General features: G+C 51.9%; 2 protein-coding genes and 1 long non-coding RNA gene across 5 annotated transcripts in view; 1 reads left to right on the top strand and 2 right to left on the bottom strand.

Annotated features, from left to right (window-relative positions):
• LOC125113170 (uncharacterized) overlaps window positions 1–1,351 on the bottom strand; it is a 4,902-nt gene extending 3,551 nt beyond the window's left edge. Inside the window, exon 1 of the long non-coding RNA XR_007131374.1 lies at window positions 204–1,351. This is a non-coding gene — a long non-coding RNA (uncharacterized LOC125113170). The remainder of the gene's footprint in view (window positions 1–203) is intronic.
• Window positions 573–14,245, top strand: MTIF3 (mitochondrial translational initiation factor 3). Of its 3 annotated transcripts, XM_047755703.1 has the most exons (6): window positions 584–678; window positions 5,181–5,247; window positions 6,416–6,618; window positions 9,091–9,551; window positions 11,209–11,366; window positions 12,566–14,245. In XM_047755703.1, exons 4-6 carry the CDS (start codon window positions 9,092–9,094, stop codon window positions 12,779–12,781), a joined length of 834 nt encoding a protein of 277 aa, XP_047611659.1. In that variant the 5' UTR covers window positions 584–678; window positions 5,181–5,247; window positions 6,416–6,618; window position 9,091; the 3' UTR covers window positions 12,782–14,245. The 3 variants fall into 3 exon arrangements, with proteins under 3 accessions (XP_047611658.1, XP_047611659.1, XP_047611660.1); XM_047755704.1 differs by lacking the exon at window positions 6,416–6,618; XM_047755702.1 differs by lacking the exons at window positions 5,181–5,247; window positions 6,416–6,618 and having other exon boundaries at window positions 573–678.
• GTF3A (general transcription factor IIIA) lies at window positions 12,768–26,672 on the bottom strand. Its single transcript, XM_047756430.1, has 12 exons — window positions 26,631–26,672; window positions 25,443–25,576; window positions 22,922–23,000; window positions 22,573–22,851; window positions 20,326–20,426; window positions 19,292–19,388; window positions 18,554–18,642; window positions 17,713–17,786; window positions 16,131–16,211; window positions 15,367–15,596; window positions 14,088–14,147; window positions 12,768–13,023 (listed from the first exon to the last, which is right to left on the bottom strand). Exons 1-12 carry the CDS (start codon window positions 26,670–26,672, stop codon window positions 12,811–12,813), a joined length of 1,479 nt encoding a protein of 492 aa, XP_047612386.1. The 3' UTR covers window positions 12,768–12,810.

Here is a 26,672-nt window from a genome sequence, read left to right as displayed (position 1 = left end):
CTGGCACAGCGGCCTGCAGGCTCGGGGCCTGCGGTGACCTCAAAGCAGCCTGGAAGAGACCAGGTGCAAGGCCCACCCAGGGATAGAAAGGCTCCAGAGCTGAGCAAACCACGCACCCACCACGCCAGTCTCCTCCTGAGTTAAAAGGCTGACTGCTCCACGTGGACCTTCCCTGCCCGGGACGGGGCTCAGCGACCGCTTACCTGGGAACCGAGGGGAGCCTTTACTTTCCGAGTCTGTCTGCTCACCTGCAATTCTAGACAGTGCATCCGAACTCACAAACGATTACAGACGTTTAAACGTTTGAAGACGTTTATTAAGTATATATCAAAATACTATGTTATTTAAGAAAAGAAGACGTGCACAAAAACTAAGCCCTAACGTGAACACAGCCACACCAAGGTTGGAGCCGACTTAATGGAACGTACGGAAGGGATGCTCTGGTCTCCGCTCAACCTGCAGCAGCCGGCCAGGCCGGCACCAACTTCACGAAGGGAACGCCCCTCGGCAGCGACATTTTCCGTCGGCGGACGTTGAGTCGCCGACCGGAAGCACCCCGCCTCACGTCACCTTTCCTTTAAAGACGCAGGCCGAAGCCCCGCCTACTACGGAAGGCGAAAGGGAGCCCCGTTTGCGGGCTCCTTCGGCCAAACCTTACCAATCGGCGGCCCAGTACAGGTAAAGCTAAAGGCGAAGGGCACTGCGCGAGTCAGGGGACCTGCGGCGGGAGGAAGGGATCGTGCGGCTGTGCCTGCGGAGGACGCGGCCTTGCGCTTAGCCATGTCCCCTGTCCCTACCCGTGGAAGGTCCGTGCCGCCCACCCGCCAACGGAGAGGCCCCGTAGACCCTGCCGCGCGGTCGGAGGTTGGGCAGGGCTGTAAAGCCGTCTTCGAGCCCAAGTTGCCGACCGCCCAGCCGGGAGCCGCAAGACCTACATGCGCCGCCAACCCTGCCATCCCCCGCACCTAAGGCCCAGCTATCCGGACGCAGCACGTTTGCTCGCGCACGCCCGCCGAACGTCGCTACGACCCTCCGCCCCAGGCGCGGTGCAGGGGCCGAGCCTGGGATGGGCGTGGCCGTCGCGGGTGCACGTGACCCGTCCGGCCGGCGCGGAAGGCCCCGCCCGACAGTACCTGGCTCTGCGCGGTGGAGGGAGATGGGGCAGACTGCTCGCCCTGCAGCCCAGGGAGGTCGTAGTGGGGTTTTCGAGGTTGCTCAGTGATCATGGGATTCCCCCACCCCATTTATCATTTACCAAGCTCCAAAGCTTAATACTCTTGAAAGAAGTCAATAAATTCTCTCACTAAACAGCTGCAGTTCCAGGAGTTCCCATCCTGGCTCAGTGGTTAAGGAACCCCACTAGCACCCATGAGGACGCAGGTTCAATCCCTGGCCTTGCTCAGTGGGTTAAGGATCTGGCCTTGTTGTGAGCTGCGGTCTAGGTCGCAGACGCGGCTCCAATCCAGCATTGCTGTGGCTGTGGCGTAGGCTGGCGCCTACAGCTCCGATTAGACGCCCTAGCCTGGGAACCTCCATATACCACCGGTGCGGCCCTAAAAGACAAAAAGGCAAAAAAGAGCTGCAACTCCAAGTGCATGCTGTGAGAGGCTTCAATGTAAGAAAGTACGGGGCGGGGGGCGGTTCCTGGAAAACCGACTACTGTTTACTGTGCCTGTGCCAGGCATGATTCAGGAAAAGAATAAACTAGATTAGTTCCTGCTTCAAAGAACTTACTGTCTAGTAAAGGAGAAACAATAATAAGCGTTTGAGGATGAAGTGTACCAGTGTCTGCTCCTTACTTTGAAATGTATCAAAAGGTACCTAAAATGAATGGAAAGAGGGGTAGGTAGATGGAGTCTAGGAGGATAGGTATAGGCCTGTTGTTCACTGTACGGTCTTCCAACTTTTCTGAGTGTTTAAACATTTTCATAATACAAAGTTGGGCCAAGAAGTCCTATAATAAGGAAGAGTCTGTATCGTATCACAAGTTAATCACTAAAGGAATGTTGTCTATAAGCTTACACTTAATGGTCCATCTCTGGGAACCCTGCCTCCCAGGTAATAAGAATTAAGGTAAAACATCTTCCTTTAGGAGTTCCCATTGTGGCACAGGTTAAGAACCCAATATAGTGTCTGTGATGATTTGGGTTCAGTCCCCGGCCTCAGTTAGTGGGTTAAGGATCTGGCATGGCTGTGGCTGTGGTGTAGGTCAGCAGCTGTATCTCCAATTCGACCCCTAGATGGGGAACTTCCATATGCCCAGGTGTGGCTGTAAAAATAAACAAAACACCTTCCTTTAGCTCATAGGAAGCATCCTGACCAGGCCCGCTTGTGAATGGCTGCAGGAAGGAAGAAATTAACATCTCCTCTGAAGTCTGGCTGGAACCAGGACCGTCTCACCTTCCGTTTTAGTATAAAAAAAGCCTGAGTTCTAATTGGGGAAGATGGGTCTTTGGGACACTAGTCCACCACCTTCTCATTCTGCTGGTTTTCTGAATAAACTATTTCTTGGCCTGTGTGGCGAGCAGTAGGAGCTGGATTTTCACAAGTCAAGACTAATGTGACAATGGACAGTACCTGGCCCTCGGCTCGCCTGAGACGCAAAGCATGGGAGGTACCGCATGTTTATTTAGAACTGCCCACTCGGTGCCCAATGTTTAAATTATTTCCAGTTCTCATCGACTGGGTGGATCAAACACTGAAATTACCCTGTGCTGCGTGCATTTGAATAAGGTAATCGACACTGCTTCTGACGTGGTCCTAGGATGAGGGTGGGGTTAGGAAGAGGCCCAAGAAGAGTGGTGAGGACTGGAAGTAGCAGGAGTTGCAGGAGAAGAGCCAAAGCCAGAGGAGAGAGGGGCTCTGGGGCTGACGCCAGTCTGTCCTCCAGTGCTTGAAGGATGTGGAGTCTCTCAGTGACCCAGTCTCAAGTAAGGAGCAACAAAAAGTGAAATTCTGTGTTTCCTTCTAGAACATGGAGTTAGCCCCCGAATTTAAAACTACCGATAGATGGGGCTCCTGTATCATGCAGGATTTCAGTAAGGTCTGAGCGAAATCATAAATGCGTGTCTCATGCTATTAAACTGTACCTTTTCAGTAACTGGCTTTGGAAATATTTTTGGATTCTCAGAAACACTAGTTGTAGGAGTGACTAAGTATATCAGTACTGTCATAAGGACATAAGCATTTTTTTAAAAAATGTTTTGGCTGCCCCAAAGCCTATGGAGTTCCCGGGTCAGGGTCAGATCTGAGCCACAGTTGTGACCTACGCCACAGGTGCGGAAATGCAGGAACCTTTAACCCACTGTGGCCGGCTGGGGATTGAACCTGCATCCTGGCGCTACAGAGACGCTGTTGATCCTGTTGCTCCCCAGCGGGAACTCCTAGAAGCATTTTTATTTTGATTTAGATTTGGGCTTGGTTCATTCGGTCTGTTATGTATTTGACAGGGAGAAAGCGGCTCCCTATTTTGCATCCGCCTCGAAAGGTTAAGGGTGATCCTGGACACCCCGGCTTAAAGCTTCAACTACTTACCCAGTGACGTTGTGTTGTTTTATTACTCATTTTCTTACATCTTTTTCTGCGGGATCCTAACCTGGTGCTTCTTAGCGGGGGCAGGGAGTGGGGGTGAGGAAACACACATCTTGCAGCTTTTTGTCTTTTTTGTTTTTAGGGCCACACCCACAGCATACAGAGGTTCCCAGGCTAGGGGTCTAATCGGAGCTACAGCTGCCAGCCTACACCACAGCCAGAGCCACTCGGGACCCAAGGTGCGTCTTCCACCTACACCACAGCTCATGGCAACGTCAGATCGTTAACCCACTGAGCAAGGCGAGGAATCGAACCTTCGTCCTCACGGATACTAGTCAGATTCATTTCCAGGGAGCCACGACGGGAACTCCAAACATCTTGCGTTTTGAAAAACCATCCCCAGGTGATGAGGGTGGGCTTGCAGTTTCTGAGAACCACTTCTCCAAAGCAGACGTGTTAACTTTTGGCAACACATCCTCCCTCAAACTGAAACCACCGCCACTTAAGGTGAGACACCTTCCGGCTTGATTCGATGAAAACCAGCTGGAAAAGTAAAGGTGATCTGCCTCAGTAAAACACGCAGACTGTTACGCTGGCCAAGTTCCTTAGCCACGGGCTTCCCTTAGACATGCACTTAAAACTAATGAGGGGACTCTCTTCTTTAGAGAGAAAACCAGAGTGCCAGTTGATTGAATGACGGTAAACACACAGCTTCTGCAGGCTGGAATAGTCACAGTGGTACGACTAGTGAACTGTTTCCTCTCTGTAGGCTGTTGATTCTTTTCCAAAAACTTTTTAATTAGGAAAAAAATTTAACATTGAAAAGTTGAAAGATTAATAACACTCCTAGAACCATAACCTAGATTCGGCACATGTTGCCCAAATTACATCTATATTTTGTGCCAAACCATATTTATTTATTTATTTTCGTCTTTTTGCCTTTTCTTGGGCCGCTCCCGCGGCATATGGAGGTTCCCAGGCTAGGGGTCTAATCAGAGCTGTAGCCACTGGCCTACGCCAGAGCCACAGCCATGCCAGAGCTGAGCCATGTCTGCGACCTACCCCACAGCTCACAGCAACGCCGGATGCTTAACCCACTGAGCAAGGCCAGGGACAGAACCGGAGTCCTCGTGGATGCTAGTCAGGCTTGTTAACTGCTGAGCCACGAAGGGAACTCCTAGGATTTACGCCTCCTTAGTCTTTTCATTCAGGTTCCCAGTGACACTTTTTTTTAAGACTCAAAGACAAGTGTTGTGCCCCACGGTGGATTTGTCAGATCGTTGCCTCGTAGTGTCATCAAATTTGTTCCTGAGTCTGGCCCTTGTATTGCCTGGAAACTAGAAGCTACGTCTAGAGGCTTGACCAGGTTCAGGCTAAACCTTGGCAGGACTGCTTCCCAGAAGGACCATGTGTGACATGCAGAGGCAGATGCGGGGTGTCAGGACGCCCAGCCCCACCTTTGCCACCAGGGCGACGGCAGAGTGTGTCTCCCGTTACAAATTGGAAGTGCTCTTTGGGTCACCCTTAGGGACCGTATGAATACCTTCCTTTCTCATCAGCTTTGACCTCGTGATCTCTGCATCCGTGGTTTGATGGGAGGTGGCAAAATGGTTTCAAAGTTACTTTTACTTTTCTTTTCCATGCATTAGCCGGCATTCTCCTCTAAAGAACACTTTTCTTCATCAACTGGGGATGATTAAAATTCTTCCTCACCAGGTAGGATGAATGCTTAGTTCTTTTTCTTTAACCACTTTCCAAAGTAAGAGCCGCATGGTTACGGCCAGTTTTCTTTCTTGCTTTTAGGTTCTTGTATATTCAGTGTGTAGAAATGAACTTCAGTCACTCATGTTTAAATTATCAGACATTTGGCCGGTGGGAGTCTCTTCATGCCACCAAGTGGAGTAAAAACAAAGTGATTATACTCTTAGGGAAATCTGAAGACTGGCTATTGGATAATGTAAAGGAATGCTTATTCGTTGGGATACGTTATTATTAAAAAGCTAAGAGTCTTCACTTCTTAGAGGTGACGGGCTGAAACGCTGATGAGACGGGATTTGCTCTGAGATGGTTTGTGGATGTCAGGGCGGGGGGAGCTGCTGGTGGAGAGGAGACACGGGCCAGTGCTGTGAGTTAGGGAGAGGGGTGCTGGGGGCTTAGGGCTTTATTACACTGTTTCTTTCTGTACACGTTTGAGAATTTCCCTAATAAAACGCTTTCACTTTATATTGCTATTTGCAATGCAAATGTAATATCATAGGGCCTTTTTTAACCCTGTATTTTTATTTCTACTATGAAAAGCTTATTTTGAAGAAACAAGTGTATTTTCAATTTTGCTGATACAAGGCCAAAATTTAGGTAGTACTGAAGTTTAACTGCTGTGTAAATCAAGAAAATTTAAAGCCTTTTAAAATTTGAATGGTAAAGAACTTTACAAAAAACACTATTTTTCTACTTTCTGCCTTTTCCTCTTCTTGGAAAGTGTTTTTAAAACTTAAAAAAATTCTAGTTTTCTTTGAAATTTTGAAATTTTTTATTTTGTAAATATATGTGATTTATTTCTTAGTATTAAATTACTCCTTTAAGAAAATTTGAGAAATAATGATAATTAGGAAGAATGGGGGACGTGTGTGAAATTACTGTCTTCAACCTTAGGAGGACCTCAGCATTTTTCTTAAATTTCTTTCCACTTTTTCCTATGCTGTTTGTTTGAAAAAAATCCTACATTTTGAGATACTATCTTTTATTGAACGTGTTGATCCTTCATCACAGAGGACACATTAGCTCTCCTCCGTGACTGCTAGTCTTACCCTGACTCAGTGAGGGCTGGGACTTGATGCTGCAGCTCTTTTTTGATGATAAGTGGTCTCTTTTCTGGTCTCTTCAGACTTTCCTGCTTTTTTGTGGTTTGGAGGCTTCCTCCACCAACAAGTATCTGACTGTTACTGGACAGTAAGCGTCTCAGCTTTTTAGAACCCAGTTCCGTCCCACTCTAGAGCCTCTACGGCATCTGCAGCTGGAGGCCTGCAGTTAATGACCGACAGTCAATCATTCTCTGTGGACGAAACATCTGGCACAAACCTCACTGAGGTCAGTGAACATGGGAAGTGTCAGCTGAGAGCTCTGTCGTTGTTGTTTTTCTGGTAAAGCCTGGATCATTTTATTCACGGTTTATTCAGTACTACAGAAAATCAACAGAAGAAAACTGAAAATTGTGGCATGACTGAATACTCCTGAAAAAAAGGCCCTCGCCTTTGAATAAAGGAGGAAAACATAAGGAGAAAAGTTCACTATCTTTAGAACAGAAAGAGCACACTTACCAGCATCTGGGTGGTGGGTGGAGACGGAGACTCCAAAGCCCCGGGCGCTAAGTGCCGGCAAACGCCGCCTCCCTTCTGGCTGCTTCCTTTGGCACACACGTTCATTCAGCACCTACAGTCGGCCCTCCACTTCCACAGGTTCTGCATCCTTGGGTGCGGCCAACTGTGGCTGACCACACGCAGGGAAAAAAATCCAGGAAGTCGTGAAAAGCCAAGTTGAATGTGCTGTGCCAGGCAGCGACCTTCATGGCATTTCCCTTGTGTTACGTAACCTGGAGATGATTCTCAGGGTCCAGGAGGTGGGCGAGGTCATCCGCAAACCCCGGACCCTTTCCCACGGGAGGGACGCGGGCACCTGCGGCCTTTGGCATCCGTGCAGGGACTCGTGGCACTTCCCCGTGGGTACCGAGGCCGGCTGCACGGACTGAGACAGGCTCTGGGCGCCAGTATTAGAAGGGAGCAGGGACAAGCCACGTCTTCTCACGAAGCTCCCGTCCTGGGGAGGAAAGAGCATGAGAGCCCCGTGTAGATACGTGTAGGTCAGCAGGGACTCGTTGTAAAAGGCCAGGTCGCCGGCCTTTTACAGAGCGGACGGGAGGCCTCGCTGAGAAGGAAGTGAACCTGCCTCCGAGGGAAAGGCTCACAGCCTGAGCGGGTGCGCTCAGCGTCTACGGGGACAGCAGGGGGCCTTTGAGGCTGGAACAGAGAGGGCGGCTCGGCCCTGAGATGGGAGCACGGAGGGCTGTGATCTGACGCCTGTGTTGTAAAGGATCACTCTGTGCCGGAGCTCGCGCTGCGGCCCAGCGGTAACACACCCAACTAGTGTCCACGAGGACGCAGGTTCCATCCCTGGCCTCATTCAGTGGGTTAAGGACCCCGTGTGGCTGTGGCTGTGGTGTAGGCCGGCAGCTGCAGCTCTGATTTGACCCGAAGAGCCTGGGAAGCTCCAGATGCTGAGGGTGTGGCCCTAAAAAGACAAAAAAAAAAAAAAAAAGAGAGTGAAAGAAAGGACCAGTCTGTGCCGAGTGGACGGGTGAGTCACAAGGAGCAAGGGCAGCGCTGGGGAGGACAGTGGATGGTCGGGAGGCTCCGACCCCGATCTGGGTGAGGGACGATGGCATTTTTGGAGCACGGCCATAGCGAAGGAGGTGAGAGGCAGTTGGATCCTGGTTATTTTAAGAAGTTGAACATTAGGTTCTGCTGATGAATCATTAAGAGAAAAGAGGGGTCAAGGATCACTCTGCTAGTTTGGTCTGAGCAGGTGAATGCGTGTGATCACAGGAGCCGGGAAGACTGAGCCGGCGCAGGTGGAAGAGTGGAATTCAGTTCAGCACAGGCTCATGTGGGTGACTGCTGGATACCTAAGGGGGGGGGTAGGCAGTTAACCCTAAAGTGTGGCTTTCGGGGGAGGCTGGAGCCGGGCAGTGGATCTGGGTGTTATCTAACTTTCTGTTCACCCCCCCACCACATCACTGGTGGATACCGGGTGAAGGCGGTGGTGCCGGGTGGGAGGAGTGGCGTCATGCCACCCCATGGGGTCACAGCTGGACCAGAGGGGGTTCCCAGCTTAACGCCCCAGGCGATGCTCGCGCAGGCGCCCCAGGGAGCGCTCTCTGGGAAGCACTGCTAAGGCACCCCTTGCTCATCTCTGATGGGCGCTTAAGACACCTCTGAGGGCTGCCTGGGCACAGATGGAAAGACAAACACGGTAAGGTAGACAAGCAACTAAAAAGTCAAAATGCCACTTAGCACTGCAGCACCTGTAGGCCTGAAGTCTAACCAGCGTCACCACGGGTGCCTAACGCTTAACTTTGGTAGCAGGGCCACAGCGATCCTGCGAGAGGCCAGCGTCGTTTATGAGGCCAGCCCTTTAACGTCAGGGTGCTGCCTTTGTGAGCGTCCCGGTTAAGCCCTCCAGCGGGTCAGCTCCCTTCACGGCGGGTCCCCTTTCCCATGACTGTGTTCTCTTCTCTAGACCAGCAGATGTACTGATAAGGGGTTCACGGGGCTTCTATACCGCACTGTCCTCAACACACCCTGGGGTGATACTCACTTGTGGAGTTGGCCCTGTGAGATCCAGGAGAAATGGAGTCAAGTGCGGTAACGTTTTAACTTCCTGTGCACGGGTCTGTAACACAACAGACGACAGAGCTCCCCAGGCTCCCACACGCCCTCCATCCTCAGCATCACATCCCGGGAACAAACGAGTGAATTCTCACGAACTTCTCTCCCTGCTTTTTAGGATGGCTGCTCTTTTTCTAAAGAGGTTAGCATTTCAAACTGTAAGGACTGAGACTAGCTGCACTGCAAGATGTCTGGGTAAACGCGTGGGACAAAAGACGTTGCCAGCCCCGCCGCACCATGTCGCTTCTGCCCCCAGACCGTCCTGCCTCATTCATGCAAAAGCTTTTAGTACTGAGGACGCCCAGGAGGAAAGAAAAAAGAAGAAAAAGCATGAGACGGCCTTCAGTAACGTCGGGAGAAAAATCCACGAGCGCATCATCCACGTGCTGGACGAGCAGGGCAACGACCTGGGCCACGTGCACCGCGCCGACGTCATCAGGCTCATGGCCGAGCGGGACCTGCGGCTGGTGAGGAGGGACCCGGGCGCCGAGCCGCCACGGTACCAGCTCCTGACGGGCGCGCAGATCCACCAGGAGCGGCTGCGCCTCCGAGAGGCCGAGCGGGCCGAGCCTAAGCCAGGTAGGCGCCCTGCTGTCTGCCGGCGAGCACCTCAGGGCCGCGTGCCCACAGCTTATCTGGCGTTTGCTGAGGCACCTTGTGACAACGGAGCAGTAGAAAACTAGGGAGGGCGAAGTGTCACCCTGGTTCCAGTGTCTTTTTTTTTTTTTTTGTCTTTTTGCCTCTTCTAGGGACACCCCTGCGGCATATGGAGGTTCCCAGGCTAGGGATCTAATCAGAGCCACAGCCACCGGCCTACACCACAGCCACAGCAACTCGGGATCCGAGCTGCGTCTGCGACCTACACCACAGCTTCTGACAACACCGGATCCTTAACCCACTGAGCGAGGCCAGGGATCGAACCCGCAACCTCATGGTTCCTAGTCAGATTCGTTAACCACTGTGCCACGATGGGAACTCCTCCAGTGTCTTTTTTTTAATCCCTCGCTTCTTTCTATGCCTCTTTCCTTTATTTTCTGTTATCATTTCCAGTATCTCTTCCTTTACGCCTGTGTGAAATGAGGGAAAACGAGGTAAATGCCCCAAAATGACAGGAACGCCCTCCCCTCTGACCTCAGCTGGGCCTCCCGGTAACTGACAGTGTGATGACGGGGGCCGCTCCCCTGTCCTGGGTGCCCGCCTGCCCTCATCGCTAAGGTGCAGGGTTGGGTTAATCACACAGGAGCACTTCCTAAACTCTGAGGTGTGCCCCGTACCCACGTCGTTACAGCCACAGCGCCCTCACCCACGTGGTTCACCAGCGCACGTGGCATCTGAGCTTTAGAGAAGCTGTGAGCTGGCTTCTGAGTAGAGGTTTGTCTCAGGATTCCTGGTAAGTGCGGATCATCCCACAAGGCTGTGTACAGCAGAGGGGTCAGAAGGTGGCCCCAGGCTGCCACAGTGAGGCTGGGTGTCAATTCTGGGGCCCCACACTGAACAGCAGGGACACTGACTAGAAAACAGAAAATATCCAGAAGCGGCCAACTAGGGTGGTAAGGACATCAAACGGTGTCACATTAAAGAGGGTGACCAGCCCAAGAAGCCTGGCTCAGGGCTGACGCGCTGATGGGGAACCTGGACCAGCCGGCCAGGGCCGTTAAGGAAGCAAGGCGGGGGTGAATACAAGCACTCCTTTTTAGAAAATTCCTTTGAACTACTTACTTTAAATTAAAAAGCATCACGGGGAGTTCCCGTCGTGGCGCAGTGGTTAACGAATCCGACTAGGAACCATGAGGTTGCGGGTTTGATCCCTGCCCTTGCTCAGTGGGTACATGGCTCGGATCCCGCGTTGCTGTGGCTCTGGCATAGGCTGGCGGGTGCAGCTCCGTATTCGACCCCTAGCCTGGGAACCTCCATATGCCGCAGGAGCAGCCCAAGAAATAGCAAAAAGACAAAAAAAAAAAAAAGCATCACGGAAAATGTAGCAAACACCTGTGACCCACCATCGAGAGTAAGATACAGGGAGTCACTGGGTCCTTTGAAAGTCGCCCCCCGTGTGCTTTCCTCAAACAATGGTAACCGCGAATGCAGGCGCTGCATGTCACTCTTACTTGGCAGGGAAGACGCTGGTGTTTGACTTTGTGTCTCTGACATGAGTCAGACGGGGACACGAGGCTTTAGGACACACGTGTGATAAAGCCCTCACACGGACTAGCACCAAGTCTCTCTTTCAAACCAGGACCCACCCTGACAAAGGAACTGAGTTTTTCTTCAAATATTGGACAGCATGATTTGGACACCAAGAGTAAACAGATTCAGCAATGGATTGAGAAAAAATACAAAGTTCAAATTATAATAAAGAAAGGGAGGAATGCAGAGGAGCCAGAAAACAAAATGGTAAGTAAAAGCAGGCATGAGTCACTGCCTGTTTTGTTTTCTGATCTTGAAAAATAACGACAGTAGAAAATCTAGGAAATGTAAAGGCAAAGAAAAATAACCAGTAATTCTGCCCAGTGACGGTAGTAGCTTTGCAATTTGTTCTTTTTTTTTTTTCTTTTTCTTTTTCTTTTTAGGGGTGCATCTGTGGCCTATGGATATTCCCAGCCTAGGGGTCTAACTGGAGCTATAGCTGCCACCCTACACTACAGCAACTCAGGATCTGAGCCGGGTCTGTGACCTACACCACAGCTCACGACAACGTCGGATCCTTAACCCACTGAGCAAGGCCAGGGATCGAACCTGCAACCTCATGCTTCCTAGTCAGACTCGATTCCTTGCACCACGACAGGAACTCCCAATTTGTTTCTCAAAATGCACGCATACTGTGCATACATTACTTTTTCCTTGTGGCATAAATACTTTGCCACGTAAAAAACCGTCTACTTCATAACTTAAGGGCTGCATGCTGTTCTATTTTACAAATTGTTGAGTATCTAACATTTAAATAGGAAAACTAAAAACTACATGGGTTCATCTTCTGCAGTTTGTTCTTCTTTATAAAGGCCTATGAGAAGCACTGCCTCTCAAGTCAAATCGTCTGCTAGAAAGCGTACAGCAGTCTGCAACCCCAGGATGAGGCTGGAGGACATGGTCGTACTTCTGGAGTTGGATTATCCAACAGCAGCTAACAGGCAGGGTCTTCAGCCCCAGTTCCACGTTAGAATCACTGAGGCCGAGGGCCCAGCCCAGCTGATCCAGAATCTCTAGAACTGCACGTCTGTTTCTTCCTAATCCCCCTACATGTCTGTGTGTCCAGTGTTGGGAACAGCACTGGGCTAACAGCTTGGGGATAAGCAGCCCAAACCCGCTGCTTTGTACTTTCTGCGAGAGGGTAGCCTGGGCCAAACACACCCCTAGGTGCCACAACGGGGGATTTAAAACTATCCAGCCCGAGGGCATTAGCCCAGTGACATGGAGGCTGTATAACCGCCTGGATACAGTACAGGTTGCAATCAGCTTAACCAGGTACGTGCGGTTTGATTTAGCAAGTCCCTGAAATAGCAGGAGTTCAAAAATGCTGGGTTTTACGGGTATGAAAATCAGCACTTTCTTACACTGGAAAGAATCACAAGCGTTTGGCTGTTTTCCTTTTCTAGGAGGAGCTATGCAACCAAATCCTCCAGACTATGCCTGGAATAGCTACCTTCTCTTCCAGGCCACAGCTCATCAGAGGGGGAAAGGCAATGATGTGTGTTCTTCGCCCCTTGAGCAGAAAGGAGGAAGCGAACAGAGCGGCACAGGGGCCCCCGAGAGGAGACCCGCTGAGCAGAGAAGATGGGAACCACGGGGCCTCCGACGTGCTGCACCAGTGATTTTAATAAAAGCGTGCTTCTGAGGGGACCTAACTGAGCTGGCTGGTCTGTGGTCCTCCAAGCAGGGCAGTCCCGTGTTCAGCTGGGCTCAGCATCCTGACGGCGGAGGGCACGTGGCACTCAGGGCCGTCCAGCGACTCCTTGCTTCTAGGCAAAGACACGCCCTGGTCCTGTTTCCTCTTCGGAGGGATGTACCCGCTGAGACGAGAGGCCAGACTCCGTTTTTCACGAGATGGCTTCACCTTTGGGGATAAGGAAGACATACAGTTGGCCCTCCGCATCTGCAGGTTCAACCAACAGCTCATCAAAAATATAAAAAAAAAAAAAGAAAAGGGAGTCCCCACTGTGGCTCAGCAGGTTAAGGACCCAACATAGTCTTCATGACGATGCGGGTTTGATCCCAGGCCTTGCTTAGTGGGTTAAGGATCCCATTTGCCACAAGCTGCAATGTAGGTGACAGCTGCAGCTCCAATTCGACGCCTGGCCCAGGAACTTCTCTATGTCACAGGGGCGGCCGCAAAAAGAAAAAAATTCAGGAAGTTTCAAAAAGCAGTTTGAATTTGCCATGTGCCAACAATACTTCCACTGTATTGGGTATTGTAAGTAATGCAGAGATGGTATGAGGTGTCTGGGAGGACATGGGTAGGTTATATGCACAGAGAGCTGACACCTGAACAACTGGGGTTAGCACGTGACATCTGCACAGTCAAAAATTCTCATGTAACTATCTGAGCACCTGTGGGTTTTGCTACCCTGGAGGATCCTAGAACCAGTTCCCCATGGATACCAAGGGATGGTGGTAATTTGAATTCAAAATTAAAACTGTCAGACTTGGGTACCTATCAGGTACATAACTACCATAGTACATACAACAATACAGCTACTGCCGTGAAATGGAATGTGAAGTCCCGCAGTTCCTGGTGTGGCTCAGCGGGTTACCAACCTGAATAGTTTCCATGAGGATGCAGGTTCGAGCCCTGGCCTTGCTCAGTGGGTTAAGGACGGGCATTGCCGTGATCCGTGGCGTAGGGTGCTGATGTGGTTTGGATTGGGCATTGCTGTGGCTGTGGGGAGGCCAGCACCTGCACCTGCGATTTGACCCCTAGCCTGGGAACTTCCATATGTCACATGAGCAACCCTAAAAAGACAGAAAAGGAAAAAAAAAAAAAAAAACTTGAGGTCCACACAACTGCCTTTCATAGTACAGAATCACACAGTAATTAGTAGCTGGAAATAGGCTAAAAAGACTGCATCTGGTTTAAGCCATTTATGTTTGAAGATTAACTGCTAAGTGGTCTCAGCGTACCTTGAGCTTCATCTTCTTCTTGTCGGGGTCGTGCACGACGGCGTGCCTGCTGAGACTCTGCTGCAGGGAGGGAGAAACAGCCATGTGTGTGAACACTGCCGTCTGGTGTCTGTTACTGTGAAAACCCCCTGAGTTACTTGAATAAACTGTCGGCCTTCTTTCTGTTCTGTTCTGTTCAGGGATCTGACCTCTACCACTGGAGCAGAACTGTTCCCTAAGTCACCGCCCTCTCCAAGGACCCAGGTTAGGCATTGATAACATTCTCACCATCAGTGGCTTCCTGGTTCTTTCATGGGGTAGGGCAGTGCGCAGCTGGGGGCAGTTCTGAACTCCTCCCAGTGGAAGGAGTCTCTTTTGACTGTGTCAGCAGCACTCCCAACACTAGTGGACAGTCTGACCCAAGTCTTGCTGTCCTCAACCAACCGCTGGCAGTTCTGGTGGCTTTCTCAAGGTCGGAGCTGTGCCAAGCCAGCCCCTGCCCCTTCAGTTTCTGCAGGATTAGCAGTGAGCGCCAACTAGGCGGAGTCTGCTGCACGGGCCCCTCACCTGGGCTCCTTCTCACCCACTGGAGTCACACCAAAACCCAGACAAGGGTCCCCGCTTCCCTTCTCAATTCCTAGATGACGGCAGTATCAGCGTGCTCTTGTAAATAGGAAGCACACGGAGCCACACAGGCGCTCAAATTCAGTCACACACCAATCACCCGGAGGGAGTTCCCGGCGTGGCTCAGCGGTATGGAACCTGACTAGTATTTGTGAGCACATGGGTTCCATCCCTGGCCCGGCTCAGTATGTTAAGGATCTGGCACTGCAGTAGCCATGGTGTAGGTTGCAGACGTGGCTCGGATCCGGCGTTGCTGTGGTTGTGGCATAAGCCAGCAGCTACGGCTCCGAGTAGACCCCTAGCCTGGGAACCTCCATATGCCACAGGTGCGGCCCTAAAAAGATTAAAAAATAAATACACAATCACCTGGAACGTTTGTTTAAACACCAATTCCCAGGCCCACCCCCAGAGCTGCGGGCGGGGTGAGCCTGGGGTGGGGCCTGTGGATGTACCTTTCCAGCAAGTTCCCCAGCGATGCTACGAGCCACACGTTGAAAACCAGGGCAAAGCCAAGTCTGGCGGTTTGCAGACTTGCGGTAAGAATCACTCCCGATGCAGCAAGAGCGACGGCCCTGGCCCTCCCCGCCCCCGCCGCCCCCCCCGCAGGGCGAGGGCGGGAAGGAGGGCTGCCGGCGGGGGGTGGGGGGTGGAATGGGGAGGATGGGGGGGCCCGGACCTTCATGGCGAAGGCTCTGCCGCAGCCGGCCTGCGGGCACACGAACGGGCGCTGCTCCTCATGGAACGAGAGAATGTGGCTCTGGAGGTTGAACACGGTGGTGTAGGTCCGGCCGCAGCCCTCCCGGGGACAGCGGCACACGTCCCGCTCGGGGGCGTGCGTCTTCGCGTGCTGCCGCAGGTGATCCTTGCGTTTGAATGTTCTCCCGCAGACGCCGCACGGGATCGCCTCTGGGGGAGCAGAAGCCAGGTCAGCCGGTCTCGCAGGTGCACCCGCGAGGAACAACGACCCCAAATACACCGAGTAGTGCATGCGATGCCCAAAACCGTACGATGACACGTAGAGCGGTCATGTCGGAGGACAGGGACCTCGTTTTCATGGCTTGACGCTTTGTCTCCATCCCCCCGTTCTCGGATAAAGTCAGCCCGCCTGCCTGCGGAGGAGCAGGGCTTCTGTGCGTGGGGCTGGGGGGCAGAGCCGGGTCCTTCCCTGTCCTCCAGCACAGGGGGCACTGCTTCCAAACCGTCCCGCACACCGCCAGCCCCCCACCCCCACCCCCAGCGCCCTCCACCTGCCTCTAAAAGGCCAGGTGTGCGCAGGCCTCTGACACCTGGGGCCACGGGTCCCGGCTCCTGCGGTGGCAGCTGAGGAACCCGCACGCCACGCAGCTATCGCAGAAACTGCGTTTAGCGTTTCACCCTCTAAATGCACTCGGTCGGTCCCACAGGGCCGAGTTTCCAGCAGGCCACTCACACCTGTCTTACCTTTATGAGTTTCTCTCACGTGTTTCAGAAGCTCTGTCCATGTTTTTGCCACAAAAGAACATTCTTTTTGACAAATATAGCCTATTGCCAAAAAAAAAAAAAAAGAGAGAGACCAGTGGATGGCCTTTTGTGAATATTCAGTACAAAAATCAATCACAATTAGATGGTAAGGAAAATAATTATCACAAAAAATCCAACGAAATTACCCAAAAAACCCTAAATTGTAGGGAAACTTAGGTACCTATATAATTTTTCTCCTACCTCCCAACAGTATTCTATCCTGTCAGTCTCAAGAGGTAGTTACAAAAACCCAGAAAACTTTATTTTCCAGCAAAACCAAACAACTGCCCAGCAAGGTCCCTGACAGAGGCTCTCCCTCCAGCGGACTCGGGGGCTGGGGGCACCGCACGCAGACTCCCAGATGCTCTGATTGCCCCCACACACCTTCCCCGGCTCTGCGCCCCCCCCCCACCATGTCTGCCTCTGTTTTTCACTCAGCAGAAGAGCCAAGCAGTCCTGTGCCCTTGGTGAACCACCAAAGACAACTGGGCTTCCCCCCAGCTTCCGCTGCTGTCAGTACCGCATATGTTTCATGCTGCAAACAAGTTGGAAGAAGCAACGGAAGGGAGAAAAGAAAACAGAAGATCCCAGGAAAAAACTCTGGGAACAAAAATGGATATTGTGCAAAGCACCAGAACTGGATTAATCAGGGTAACAGCCAGCCAGAGTTTCGTCCGACTAAATACCAGACAGAAGTTAAAAGAATCAGGCTTCCTCTCAGCCTCAGCTACTCTTTTGCCTTAAAAAAAAAAAAAAAAAAGTCCAGGGCAGGTATCAAAAATCCCTCACGCGTGGAGAACAGACCTGTGGTTGCCGAGGGGGAGGGGGAGGGACTGGGAATTGGGGGTTAATAGATGCAAACGACTGCCTCTGGACTGGATAAGCAACGGGATCCTGTGTATAGCACTGGAACTACGTCTGGTCACTTGTGATGGAGCCGGATGATGTGAGAAAAAAGAATGTGTACATGTATGTGTGACCAGGTCACCTTGCTGTGCAGCAGAAAACTGACGGAACACTGTAAACCAGCTATAATGGAAAAAGTAAAAATCATTATAAAAAAAAATCCCTTACAGAGGAGCTCCCTGATGGCACAGCAGGTTAAGGAACCGGTGTCACTGCTATGGCCCGGGTCCAATCCCGGGCCCAGTAACTTCCACATGCCATGGGCAGAGTCACAAAAAAAAAAAAAAAAAAAATCCCTTATGGAAACAGATAATAGTCAAGCAGCCGGCTCTCATCAATTCTTCTAGAACAAAGTTACGACCCCATTAGTCTGAAAACCTCAAACTGCAGTCCAAGCCCTCTGCATGCCAACAGGGAGAAGAATGGCACAGGCAGGCAAGAGAAGGACAGACAGCAACATTCAGTGCCTCTTTGGCCAAGAGCGAAACCAGCAGAACGGTGCTGCTGCCTACAGAGCTTCAGCTTCTCAGGACGAGCGCGGACTCGAGTAGAGGACTGAACAAACACCTGCACCGCCGCTGCCGGTCGGCGTGAGCACCGAGGCCGCCGTACGCACCTTCGTGGACCTTCCCGTGCCGCTTCAGGCTGCTGGGGGAAGCGAAGTGTTTCCCGCATCCGTCGTGGGCACACCTGGGTTAACACCGGGGTATCAGCTGACCCATGTTCAGAAAGAACTACACTTACGGGTACCGCCTTGTCCTCATCCCGCCAAACCTCCCCTTCCCACAACCAAACCAGTCATGAAAATGGGATCCGGGGAGTTCCCGTTGTGGCTCAGTGGTAACAAACCCGACTAGTAACCATAAGGTTGTGGGTTGGATGCCTGGCCCTGCTCGGTGGGTTAAGGATCCCGCGTTGCCATGAGCTGTGGTGCAGGTTGCAGGTGGGGATCAATCTGGCGTGGCTCTGTGGCTGTGGGGCAGGCTGGCAGCTGCGGCTTTGATTAAAGCCCTGTGCTGGGAACCTCCATATGCCTTGGGTGCAGCCCTAAAAAAGACCAAAAAATAAATAAATAAAAAGAGAGAGAAATAAAATGGGATTTTCCTTTCCAAGGAAATGCAAACTTAAAATGCCCCAATATATAAATGGGCATACACTGTTTAGGTTAACAGGAAAATGTTAAGAAATTGTTTCTGACCAATAAAGATCCACTGTAGAGTTCAGGGAACTATATACTCAATATTTTGCGACAACACATATGGAAAGAGATTCTGAAAAAGAATCTACGTGCATAAGTGTAACTGAATTGCTGTGCTGTACTCCTGAAGCTAGCATGATATTGGAAATCCACTATGCTTTAATTAAAAAAGAAACTGTTTCGAAACATTTGTGCCCAACCTTTGCATTTAATCTTATTCCCTCCTGAGAATTAAGATTTCACTCTGTAAAGCACCTACTTGAACAACGGTTCGTTGGTGTGCTGGCACTGGTGGGTTTTCAGCTGCTGGTGTTTCTTAAAGGTCTTCTTACAACCTTCAAAGCTGCACTGTTTAGTAAAGGTTTGTTAGTCTTGAAAAAAATCAAAGAGCAGTTCATAACGGAATTCTCTCAAAAAAAACAGCGCAGAGACTACATACTTGCTACTTTCATCCATGCAGTCACTGAAGAATTATGTGTCACATTTGTTTTTGGTTTTTGTTCATTTGTTTTTTGTTTTTTTTTTTTCTTTTTAGGGTCGAATCTACAGCATATAGAAATTCCTGGGCTGCGGGGCTGAATCTAAGCTGCAGCCACAGGCCCCCACCACAGCCACAGCAATGCGGGATCCGAGCTGCGTCTGCGACCTATGCTGTACCTTGCGGCAATGCTGGATCCTTAACCTGCTGAGGGAGGCCAGGGATCGAACCTGCATCCTCATGGATATTAGTCAGGCTCTTAACCTACTGAGCTACAGCAGGAACTCTGCAGTGACACATTTGAAAGAGCAAACATGTTTCACGTGGGGGAGTCTACCAATAACATACTTTAACTAGCAAAAAACACTTCCATTCAAAAAAACCATTATTATGATAGCAAGTTTTGGACTAAATTCAGATATATGATGGATAAAGTTGGGTGCTGAAATTTTTACAAACACAGGCAGGAAGCATAAAAATATTCAGAGAAGTTAGGCATAGAAAATCATTCATACTTACTACATACTGTTTTTGCTGGTTTTCATGTTTCCGTTCAAAATGCTTCTTCAGGTTTGATTTTGTGTTGAATTTTTGATCACAGCCGCTAGCTGCACAGCTGTAGGAAATTGTATAAAGCAAAATATCCACACAGCAAGGGAAGGGAAATTTTAAGTTGTGCCTAAAATTCCCAAGTAGAGTATACAATCGCCTTGAGCAAATTACTACGTGTTAAGCCCACCATGTGGGCCTCTCAGTGAGATGTGATTATCATACGATGAGATGCACTTTTTTAGGCTTCTGAAATTGAGCATCCACATCTCCTGGGAACTTGCTAGAAATGCAAATTCTCAGGCTCCATTCCAGACCCAATGAATCAGGACCGGTGATGGGGGCAGCCAGCCCTCCGGGTGATTCCGACGCACCCCAAATCTGAGCTCCACTGCTTTAAAGTAGCCAATTTAAAAGACAAGCAATATATCCACCCTTTCAGAGATAATGAGCAACCCTGAGAAGAGTCAAATGAACCCTGGCACCGTGGAGGAGCAGGTGCTTGAAGGAAAGAAATGTCAGGTGTGGCTGTGGCTGTGGTGTAGACCGGCAGCTGCCGCTCAGATCCTACCCCCAGCCCGGGAACTTCCATGTGCCATAAAAAAGAGAAGGAAATGAAAGATAAACTCTTAAAGCTCCGCCTTCTCATGAGCACGGGAGCTCGCTCGGTCATGAAGACCCCAACTACACAGAGCCCAGAAGCTCCCAGGGAACCACTTGCCACCTGGTCTGAGCTGTGCACCTTCCGAGGCTGATTCCCCATGTGGTACAGACCTCAGAGAGAGACGAGAGGATGCAAACTCAGGATCCATGCATCCCGGAAGTCATGCCCACGGACCCCCTCAAGCCCGACTCTTCCACACATTCCAAACCTAGTCCCTCTTGGTCAGCAGATGCGGGTGAAAAGCAGCTCCACATTCTTGAGCTCCTGAGTCATCAACCAACTTTCTCACTGAGTCTCTGTGCCAAACACTGCAAAGGCCTCATGTCGGCTCTTTACTTACACAAAGGGCTTCTCCCCAGTGTGGGTCAGGGCGTGGCGGCTCAGGTGGTAGTCCCGGACAAAGGCTTTGCCGCAGCCTTCATGGTCGCAAACGAACGGTCTCTGCAGGGAAGGAGGAAGCCTGTCCATCCTGCCCACGTCAGTAACTCTGGGGTTATTTAAAGCAATAAACTGATGGGCAAAGCCATGGGCTCTGTCTACAGGGGTGGTTTCCACTCAGCAAGAGCTGCGCACCTGCTACACGAGGCCCACGGTGCTCCCACCTGGGACTACACAACAGCAAAGATGCTGCAACTCGTCATGAGTTGCTGTAGCAGATTCTGCTCTAGGGATAGCATGTGAAACAAGCAGGCAGCGTTTGCAGCCACACAAGAGCATTGTGGACCCGTCCCTAACCTGACACCAGGCCTCAGCAGTGAACCCCAAAAAGACTTCCTGTCTGCCACTGGCACGGCCTGTGCACACAGACCCATCCCTCAGAGCATCATCTCACCCACCCAGAGCCTGGCGCAGGCTCTGACTCATCCCGGACAAGCCCACATCTGCTCAGAGAATGCCCCACACACCTACGGAAGAGTGGGTCACTCCCGGGAAAGTCCACCGGTGCCAGGGCACACACACAGCTCACGGCCCGAAGGGCAACCACCACTTGGGACCCAGGAGCTGGGAGGAAGGGCCTCCACTCCGAATCCATAGGGAAAGCAAAAACCCACCCTTCCATGTAGCCAGTCCAGTGTATTCAGCTATGGAAAACAAGCCCCCCGACAGTCCAAGAAGGAGGTACCAAGGCCTCCTATGACAGTAACGGCAGCAAAGTACAGGGACAGGAAGACTGGGCAGATTACTGGGGCGGATTCACAGAACTCTGCACAACCTGTCTCGGAGCAGGATCGAAAAACATTTGCACGTTACTGTGTGAGATTTGAGATGAGAGGACTCCAAGTTTTCTAGCCTGTAAGAAAGAAGCTGGCAGTGTCAGTATCCTAAAGACAGCTCCTGAGTTTAACTTGGAAATCCTGGTGATAAGAGCCCAGACAGTGGGCAGAATGGGTGAGAGGAAGGACAGGGAGGCAGACCACAAAGGATGTCAGGAGTGAAGCCTGCCACAGGGTCAGAAGCCAAGAGAGAGCTGGGCGGGAGAGGAGCCAGGGGTAAGGTCAGTGAGGTGGAGAGGGTCCCCGGGAGGAAGCGGTCAGCCTTCAAATGCTGCAGAGGGTAAGGAAGACAGGGAGCCCTAAGGCCAAGTGGAGCCGTGGCCTCTAAGTTAGGAAGATGCTTGAAGCAAAGGCAGGAGCTGCAACCCTGGTTAAGCGCCTTCAGCTGAGGCCACATGAGAAGCAAAGGCCAGGAAGCCGGGCCGACTCCTAGGCCTCCACGAGCCCCCCTTTCCTCACCTGTCACCTCCCAAAGCTCTAAACCCATTTGTACCCCTGCCTACAAAGAAGGCCTGCCGTTCAGGCCGCCCCACCCAATCCCTCTGGACCTTCAAAATGAAATCCAAGCTCTAAACCCATTTGTACACCTGCCTACAAAGAAGGCCTGCCGTTCAGGCCGCCCCACCCAATCCCTCTGGAGCCGCCCACTCCCCCTGAGCACAGGCTCCTTTGGCAGTTCTCTCTTTCCCCTCAAGTATCTGCCTGGCTGGCACCTTTCCTTCTCATTCAGGTCCAGAGGGAGACCTTTCCTGACCACCCTCTAGCAGACCTCTTCACTGTGTTAGTTCCTACTTCTCCCGCTTAAAGCCACAAGTACGTGACAGCAGAAGCTGTGCCTGTCCTGTTTGCTGCTCTCCAGGCTAGACTGAATCACCAAAGAATGAACACATGCTGCTTGAAAACCTCAGTGTTCAGAAGTTATCCTCCACTCTGGTCCGAGGAGGCGGGGCCTTTTAAGGGCGGGGGAGCGGGGTACTCCAGCTACGCACATATTAACATGTTACGGGATGGTGACTGGCCACCACTCAAGAGCAAAGAAGGGGAAAGGGTTGCTTGTTGAGCCCTGGTCCCATGGCGAGGACACCTCGGTCCTAGAACTTCCTGTCTACCTCCTCGGTCCTTCCCTTATCTAAGGCATAGTTGGTTGGCTTCTGAGGTGAAGCCCAAGTTGTACTCGCCCTGCAACCCCAGGAGCTGCTGCCCTGCGGATCAACGCGCGGGACCGTCGGGCAGAGCCCACCTGGCGCGCGTCGCATCACTGGTCCCGGGTCTGGATGCCACGCCCTCCCGGGCCACGCCTGCCGCTTCTTTACCTCCCCCGTGTGCTTGCACAGGTGCGCGTCTAGTTTCCACGCCTTGTTGTAATTGGCACTGCAGTCGGGGAAGGAGCAGATGAACCTCCGAGGGAGAGCGGCAGGCGGCGGGGTGGGGCTCTCGCCGGCCGCGATAAACGCGTCGGCGATGGTCAAGGACGACACCGCCTCGGCGACGGAAGCCGGCGGCTCCAGGGCGCCCGGAGCCAGGAACTCAGCCACGTGCTGAGCCACGTGCCGCGAACCGGTGTCGGCAACTCCCCGGGAACCCTGCGCGCGCTAACCCCCTGCACTTCCGTGAGCGCGGCCCGGGCGAGGCGGGGCTGGAGCGCCGGCGCCGCGTCTGCGCATGCTCCGGGAAGCCCCTCCCAGGCCCGAGTTCGCGCATGCTCCGGGAAAGCCCCTCGCCGTCCCAGGCCCCTCCCGCCCTGGGGGAGGAGCGGACGCAAGGAAGGAGGGGCCAAGGACCTCCTCCTCCCCCAGCAGAAGGCGCCCACGCCCCGCTAGGACCAGGGATCCCAAGGCAGTGCTTAGGTGGGCTCCCAGCTTCCATTCGTTTCTTCTGCCTTCAAACTTCCGCAGCCCTTCCTTTCTGCAGCACTGAGTAGCCAGCCCTCCAAAGTGCTGGGTTATTTTTATTCAGGCTTGTAATTTCCTCCTTCTCCAATCTTGATTTAATCTCCCTAAAGGCAAAGACTGGATCACATTCTCTTTTTTTTTTTTTTTTTTTGCCTTTTCTAGGGCTGCACCCGTGGCATATGGAGATTCCCAGGCTAGGGGTCTAATCGGACCTGTAGCTACCGGCCTATGCCAGAGCCACAGCAACATGGGATCCGAGCCGCGTCTACACCACAGCTCTCTGCAACGCCAGGTCCTTAACCTACTGAGCAAGGCCAGGGATCAAACCCGCAACCTCATGGTTCCTGTCAGATTCGTTAACCACTGAGCCACGACAGGAACTCCTTTCTTTTCTTTTCTTTTCTATTTTTAAAACCCATCCAAGGATCTTATTCTTCTTGAACTCTCAGTAGTAGCAAGCTGCCTTGTACCCACTAAGGCCTAATCATTATTGCTCAGTGAAATGAAAGTAACCATGAAACCATCATGTGAACTCTCAGAGGTTTTACAGGAATATCCTCATCAAGGAATCTTTGGTGTGCAAAGAACATAATCCCACGCAAACTATTCCACGTGAAAGGGGATTTCGTGTAAAGATTCACGGAGATCTCACCACACCCATCACAAAAGGCCCCACGGATCAAGCTGTTTGCAGTCCGTGTTTGTCTGGGTGGCCTCTGCTCCCCAGCCTGACTCCTTTGTTTGCTCTCCAGATATCTCCCGACCACTCCCATCCATCTCCTGTGTGCGCAGGTGTGCATACGTGTGTACATGCCTGTATGTGCCTGCAAGGGTGTGTGCGTGTCCTGCCGGCTCGCTCACTCACATGCCTGCAGGAGTTCACCACTTCGTCTCACTTTGCTGCACCCTCTTGTTCTGACAATTCGCTCTAACATTATGTATCTACACATACACACATATATAAAATATTCTCTTCAATTCTTTTTTGCTTTTTAGGGCCGCACCCATGGCATATGGAGGCTAGGATGCCGGCCTACGCCACAGCCACAGCAACGCAGGATCTGAGCCGTGTCTGCGACCCACACCACTGGGTCACGGAAACGCTGGATCCTTAACCCACCGAGTGAGGCCAGGGATGGGACCTGTGTCCTCATGGATGCTAGTCACGATTCATAAACCGCTGAGCCACGACGGGAACTCCACCTTCAGTTCTATTTTTATCCCCAGCAAAATGAACAGTAGTTCTTTGAAATCATCTAAAACCCACAGACCCTCAAACTCAGCATATTCAAAACTGCTCTCTGCCCCCCCCCCCCCCCCCCCCCCCCCCCCGCAAGTATCTTCCTGTCCCAGTGAGGGGCCACCACCCCGCCTCGGCTTCTCCCCTCTCTCACCATCTGCATTTGTTAAAGGACCCGTCATGCTTGGTTGGTTTTTACTTCACTCTCTTCAGTCACACCCGAGGAAGGCCCTGCCTGGTCCTCCTAGTTCCCACAGTCGGCTGTGACCCATCAAAACAGGTGTCCAGGAATCAAATCAGTCGACTCCCAACCACATGGATGGAATCCAGCCTGGGGATCTGCTCCAGGCCTCGGTTGCCCCCACAGTGGTCAGGCAAGTCTTATACCTTTAAGGCTAACAACTATGGCACTGAAGAGTGTCTATGGTAGGTTAGACGGGGACACCTGGAGTCAGGAAGACCCGCTCAGAGGCCGTCCCTGTTGGCAGGACTGAGGCCCAGGCTCGAGGGGGTGACCGTGGGCCCAGAGAGGAGGCAGGTAGGAGTTCACAGGTAAAAAGGCCCCTCAGAGGTGGCAGTGGTCAAAAGGATAGCCTTGGGGGTCTGGCACCCTAACTCGTCCCTGCTCTGCACGTAGTATTTGACCTTGAGATAGTTATTTAGTCCCTCGGAAGTTTCTGTCATCTGTGCAATGGGGGGTGATGATACCTATGCCACAGGGCTGTGGTGAGAATGACATGAGACAATTATTTCCCGCGTGGTGCTTATTAGCACAGGGCTCAGCATAAGAAGTCATCAAAAACTAGTAGCCTTTCTTTTTTCCCCACGCGCTGCAGACTTTTGCTTCTGTTCCTGCACTTGAGTGGTGGTTGGCCGAGCTCTATGACGGCTCCCAGTGATCACCGCCTCGGGACATTCACACCCTTGTGCAATTACCCGCTCCTTGGGGTAGCCCGGACCCGGTGAATTACTTCCAACTAACAGAAGAAGCCGGGTGATGGAATGGGACGGAACCACTGGCACGTGCATCTTCTTAACAGAAGTTCATTACCTTCTGGGCTTGTGCACTTCGATGGGGCAGCTACCGTGCTGCAGAAACGCACAGAGGACGGAGGGTGGCCAATAGCCAACAGCCAACTGGGAGCTGAGGCCCTCAGCCCAGCAGCCCTGGCAGGTCACTGAATCCTGCCAATGACCATGGGAGCTTAGGAGCAGATCCTGCCCCCGTCCAACCTTGAAATGAGACCCTAACTCCGCTGACTCCTTCACTGCAGCCTGGCAGAGACCCTGAAGCAGAGAATCTGGTTCAACTACGCCCAGGTTCCTGGCCCACAGAAATTGTGAAATAATAAGTGTTGGTTTACGCCACTAAATTTGGGGGGTGATTTTTTTTTTTGGTCTTTTTAGGGCTGCATCTGTGGCATAGGGAGGTTCCCAGGCTAGGGGTTGGCTTGGAACTGTAGCCGCTAGCCACAGTCACAGCCACACCAGATCCGAGCCGCGTCTGCGGCCTACACCACAGCTCAAAACAACACCAGGTCCTTAACCCACTGAGCGAGGCCAGGGATCAAACCTGCATCCTGATGGATGCCAGTCATACTCATTTCCGCTGAGCCACGAAGGGAACTCCATGATTTGTTAGGCAGCATAACTAACACATCGTCTTTCAATACATAGAATAACTCTCAACCAGGCAGTCCTGAACTCAGCCTGCGGAGAGAGCGTCTGAACAAAGGGGGTTCTGACAGGAGGGCCTCCCCGGCCTCCAGCCATGACACGAGCTCCTTCCTTCCTACCCAGAGATCGGATGCAGAGTGTGACAGGAGTGCATGTGGCTACGGTGACAACTGGACAAAACAGCGCGGGTGCGAACAGCCGTGAAGACCTTCAGTGTACTGTCCCTTTAACACCAGTTTTATCCTTTTCTCCCAATGTTTACTTCTCCTGTTTTGGTCCAGCACAGCCAAGACAGTCAGCTGGGGCCACCGTCCTCAAAGATCAAGCAGGCACCAGGACCTTATCCCATAAACACACCTTTACCTTAAATCCCCGTTCCTTCTCTGATAGGCCTCTAGCAAGACCTTTGGATTCAGCCTCAATTGCCGCCAGCGACCTGAGTATGACTTCGGGCAACTCTTCCCAACCTGCTTTGCCTCGTCTGTGAAACTGAGGAGACGCTGCCCTGCCTTCCTCTCCCAGTTATTACCAGCATCACATGGCAACCTGGCCGGTAACTGACCTCTCTGAACCTCGGCTTCTTCATCAGCCGGGTGAGGACCAT

This window comes from Phacochoerus africanus, chromosome 13 (genome assembly GCF_016906955.1).
Source record: "Phacochoerus africanus isolate WHEZ1 chromosome 13, ROS_Pafr_v1, whole genome shotgun sequence".
NCBI classification, from domain to species: Eukaryota; Metazoa; Chordata; class Mammalia; order Artiodactyla; family Suidae; genus Phacochoerus; species Phacochoerus africanus.
This window is presented reverse-complemented; position numbering and strand designations above follow the sequence as displayed.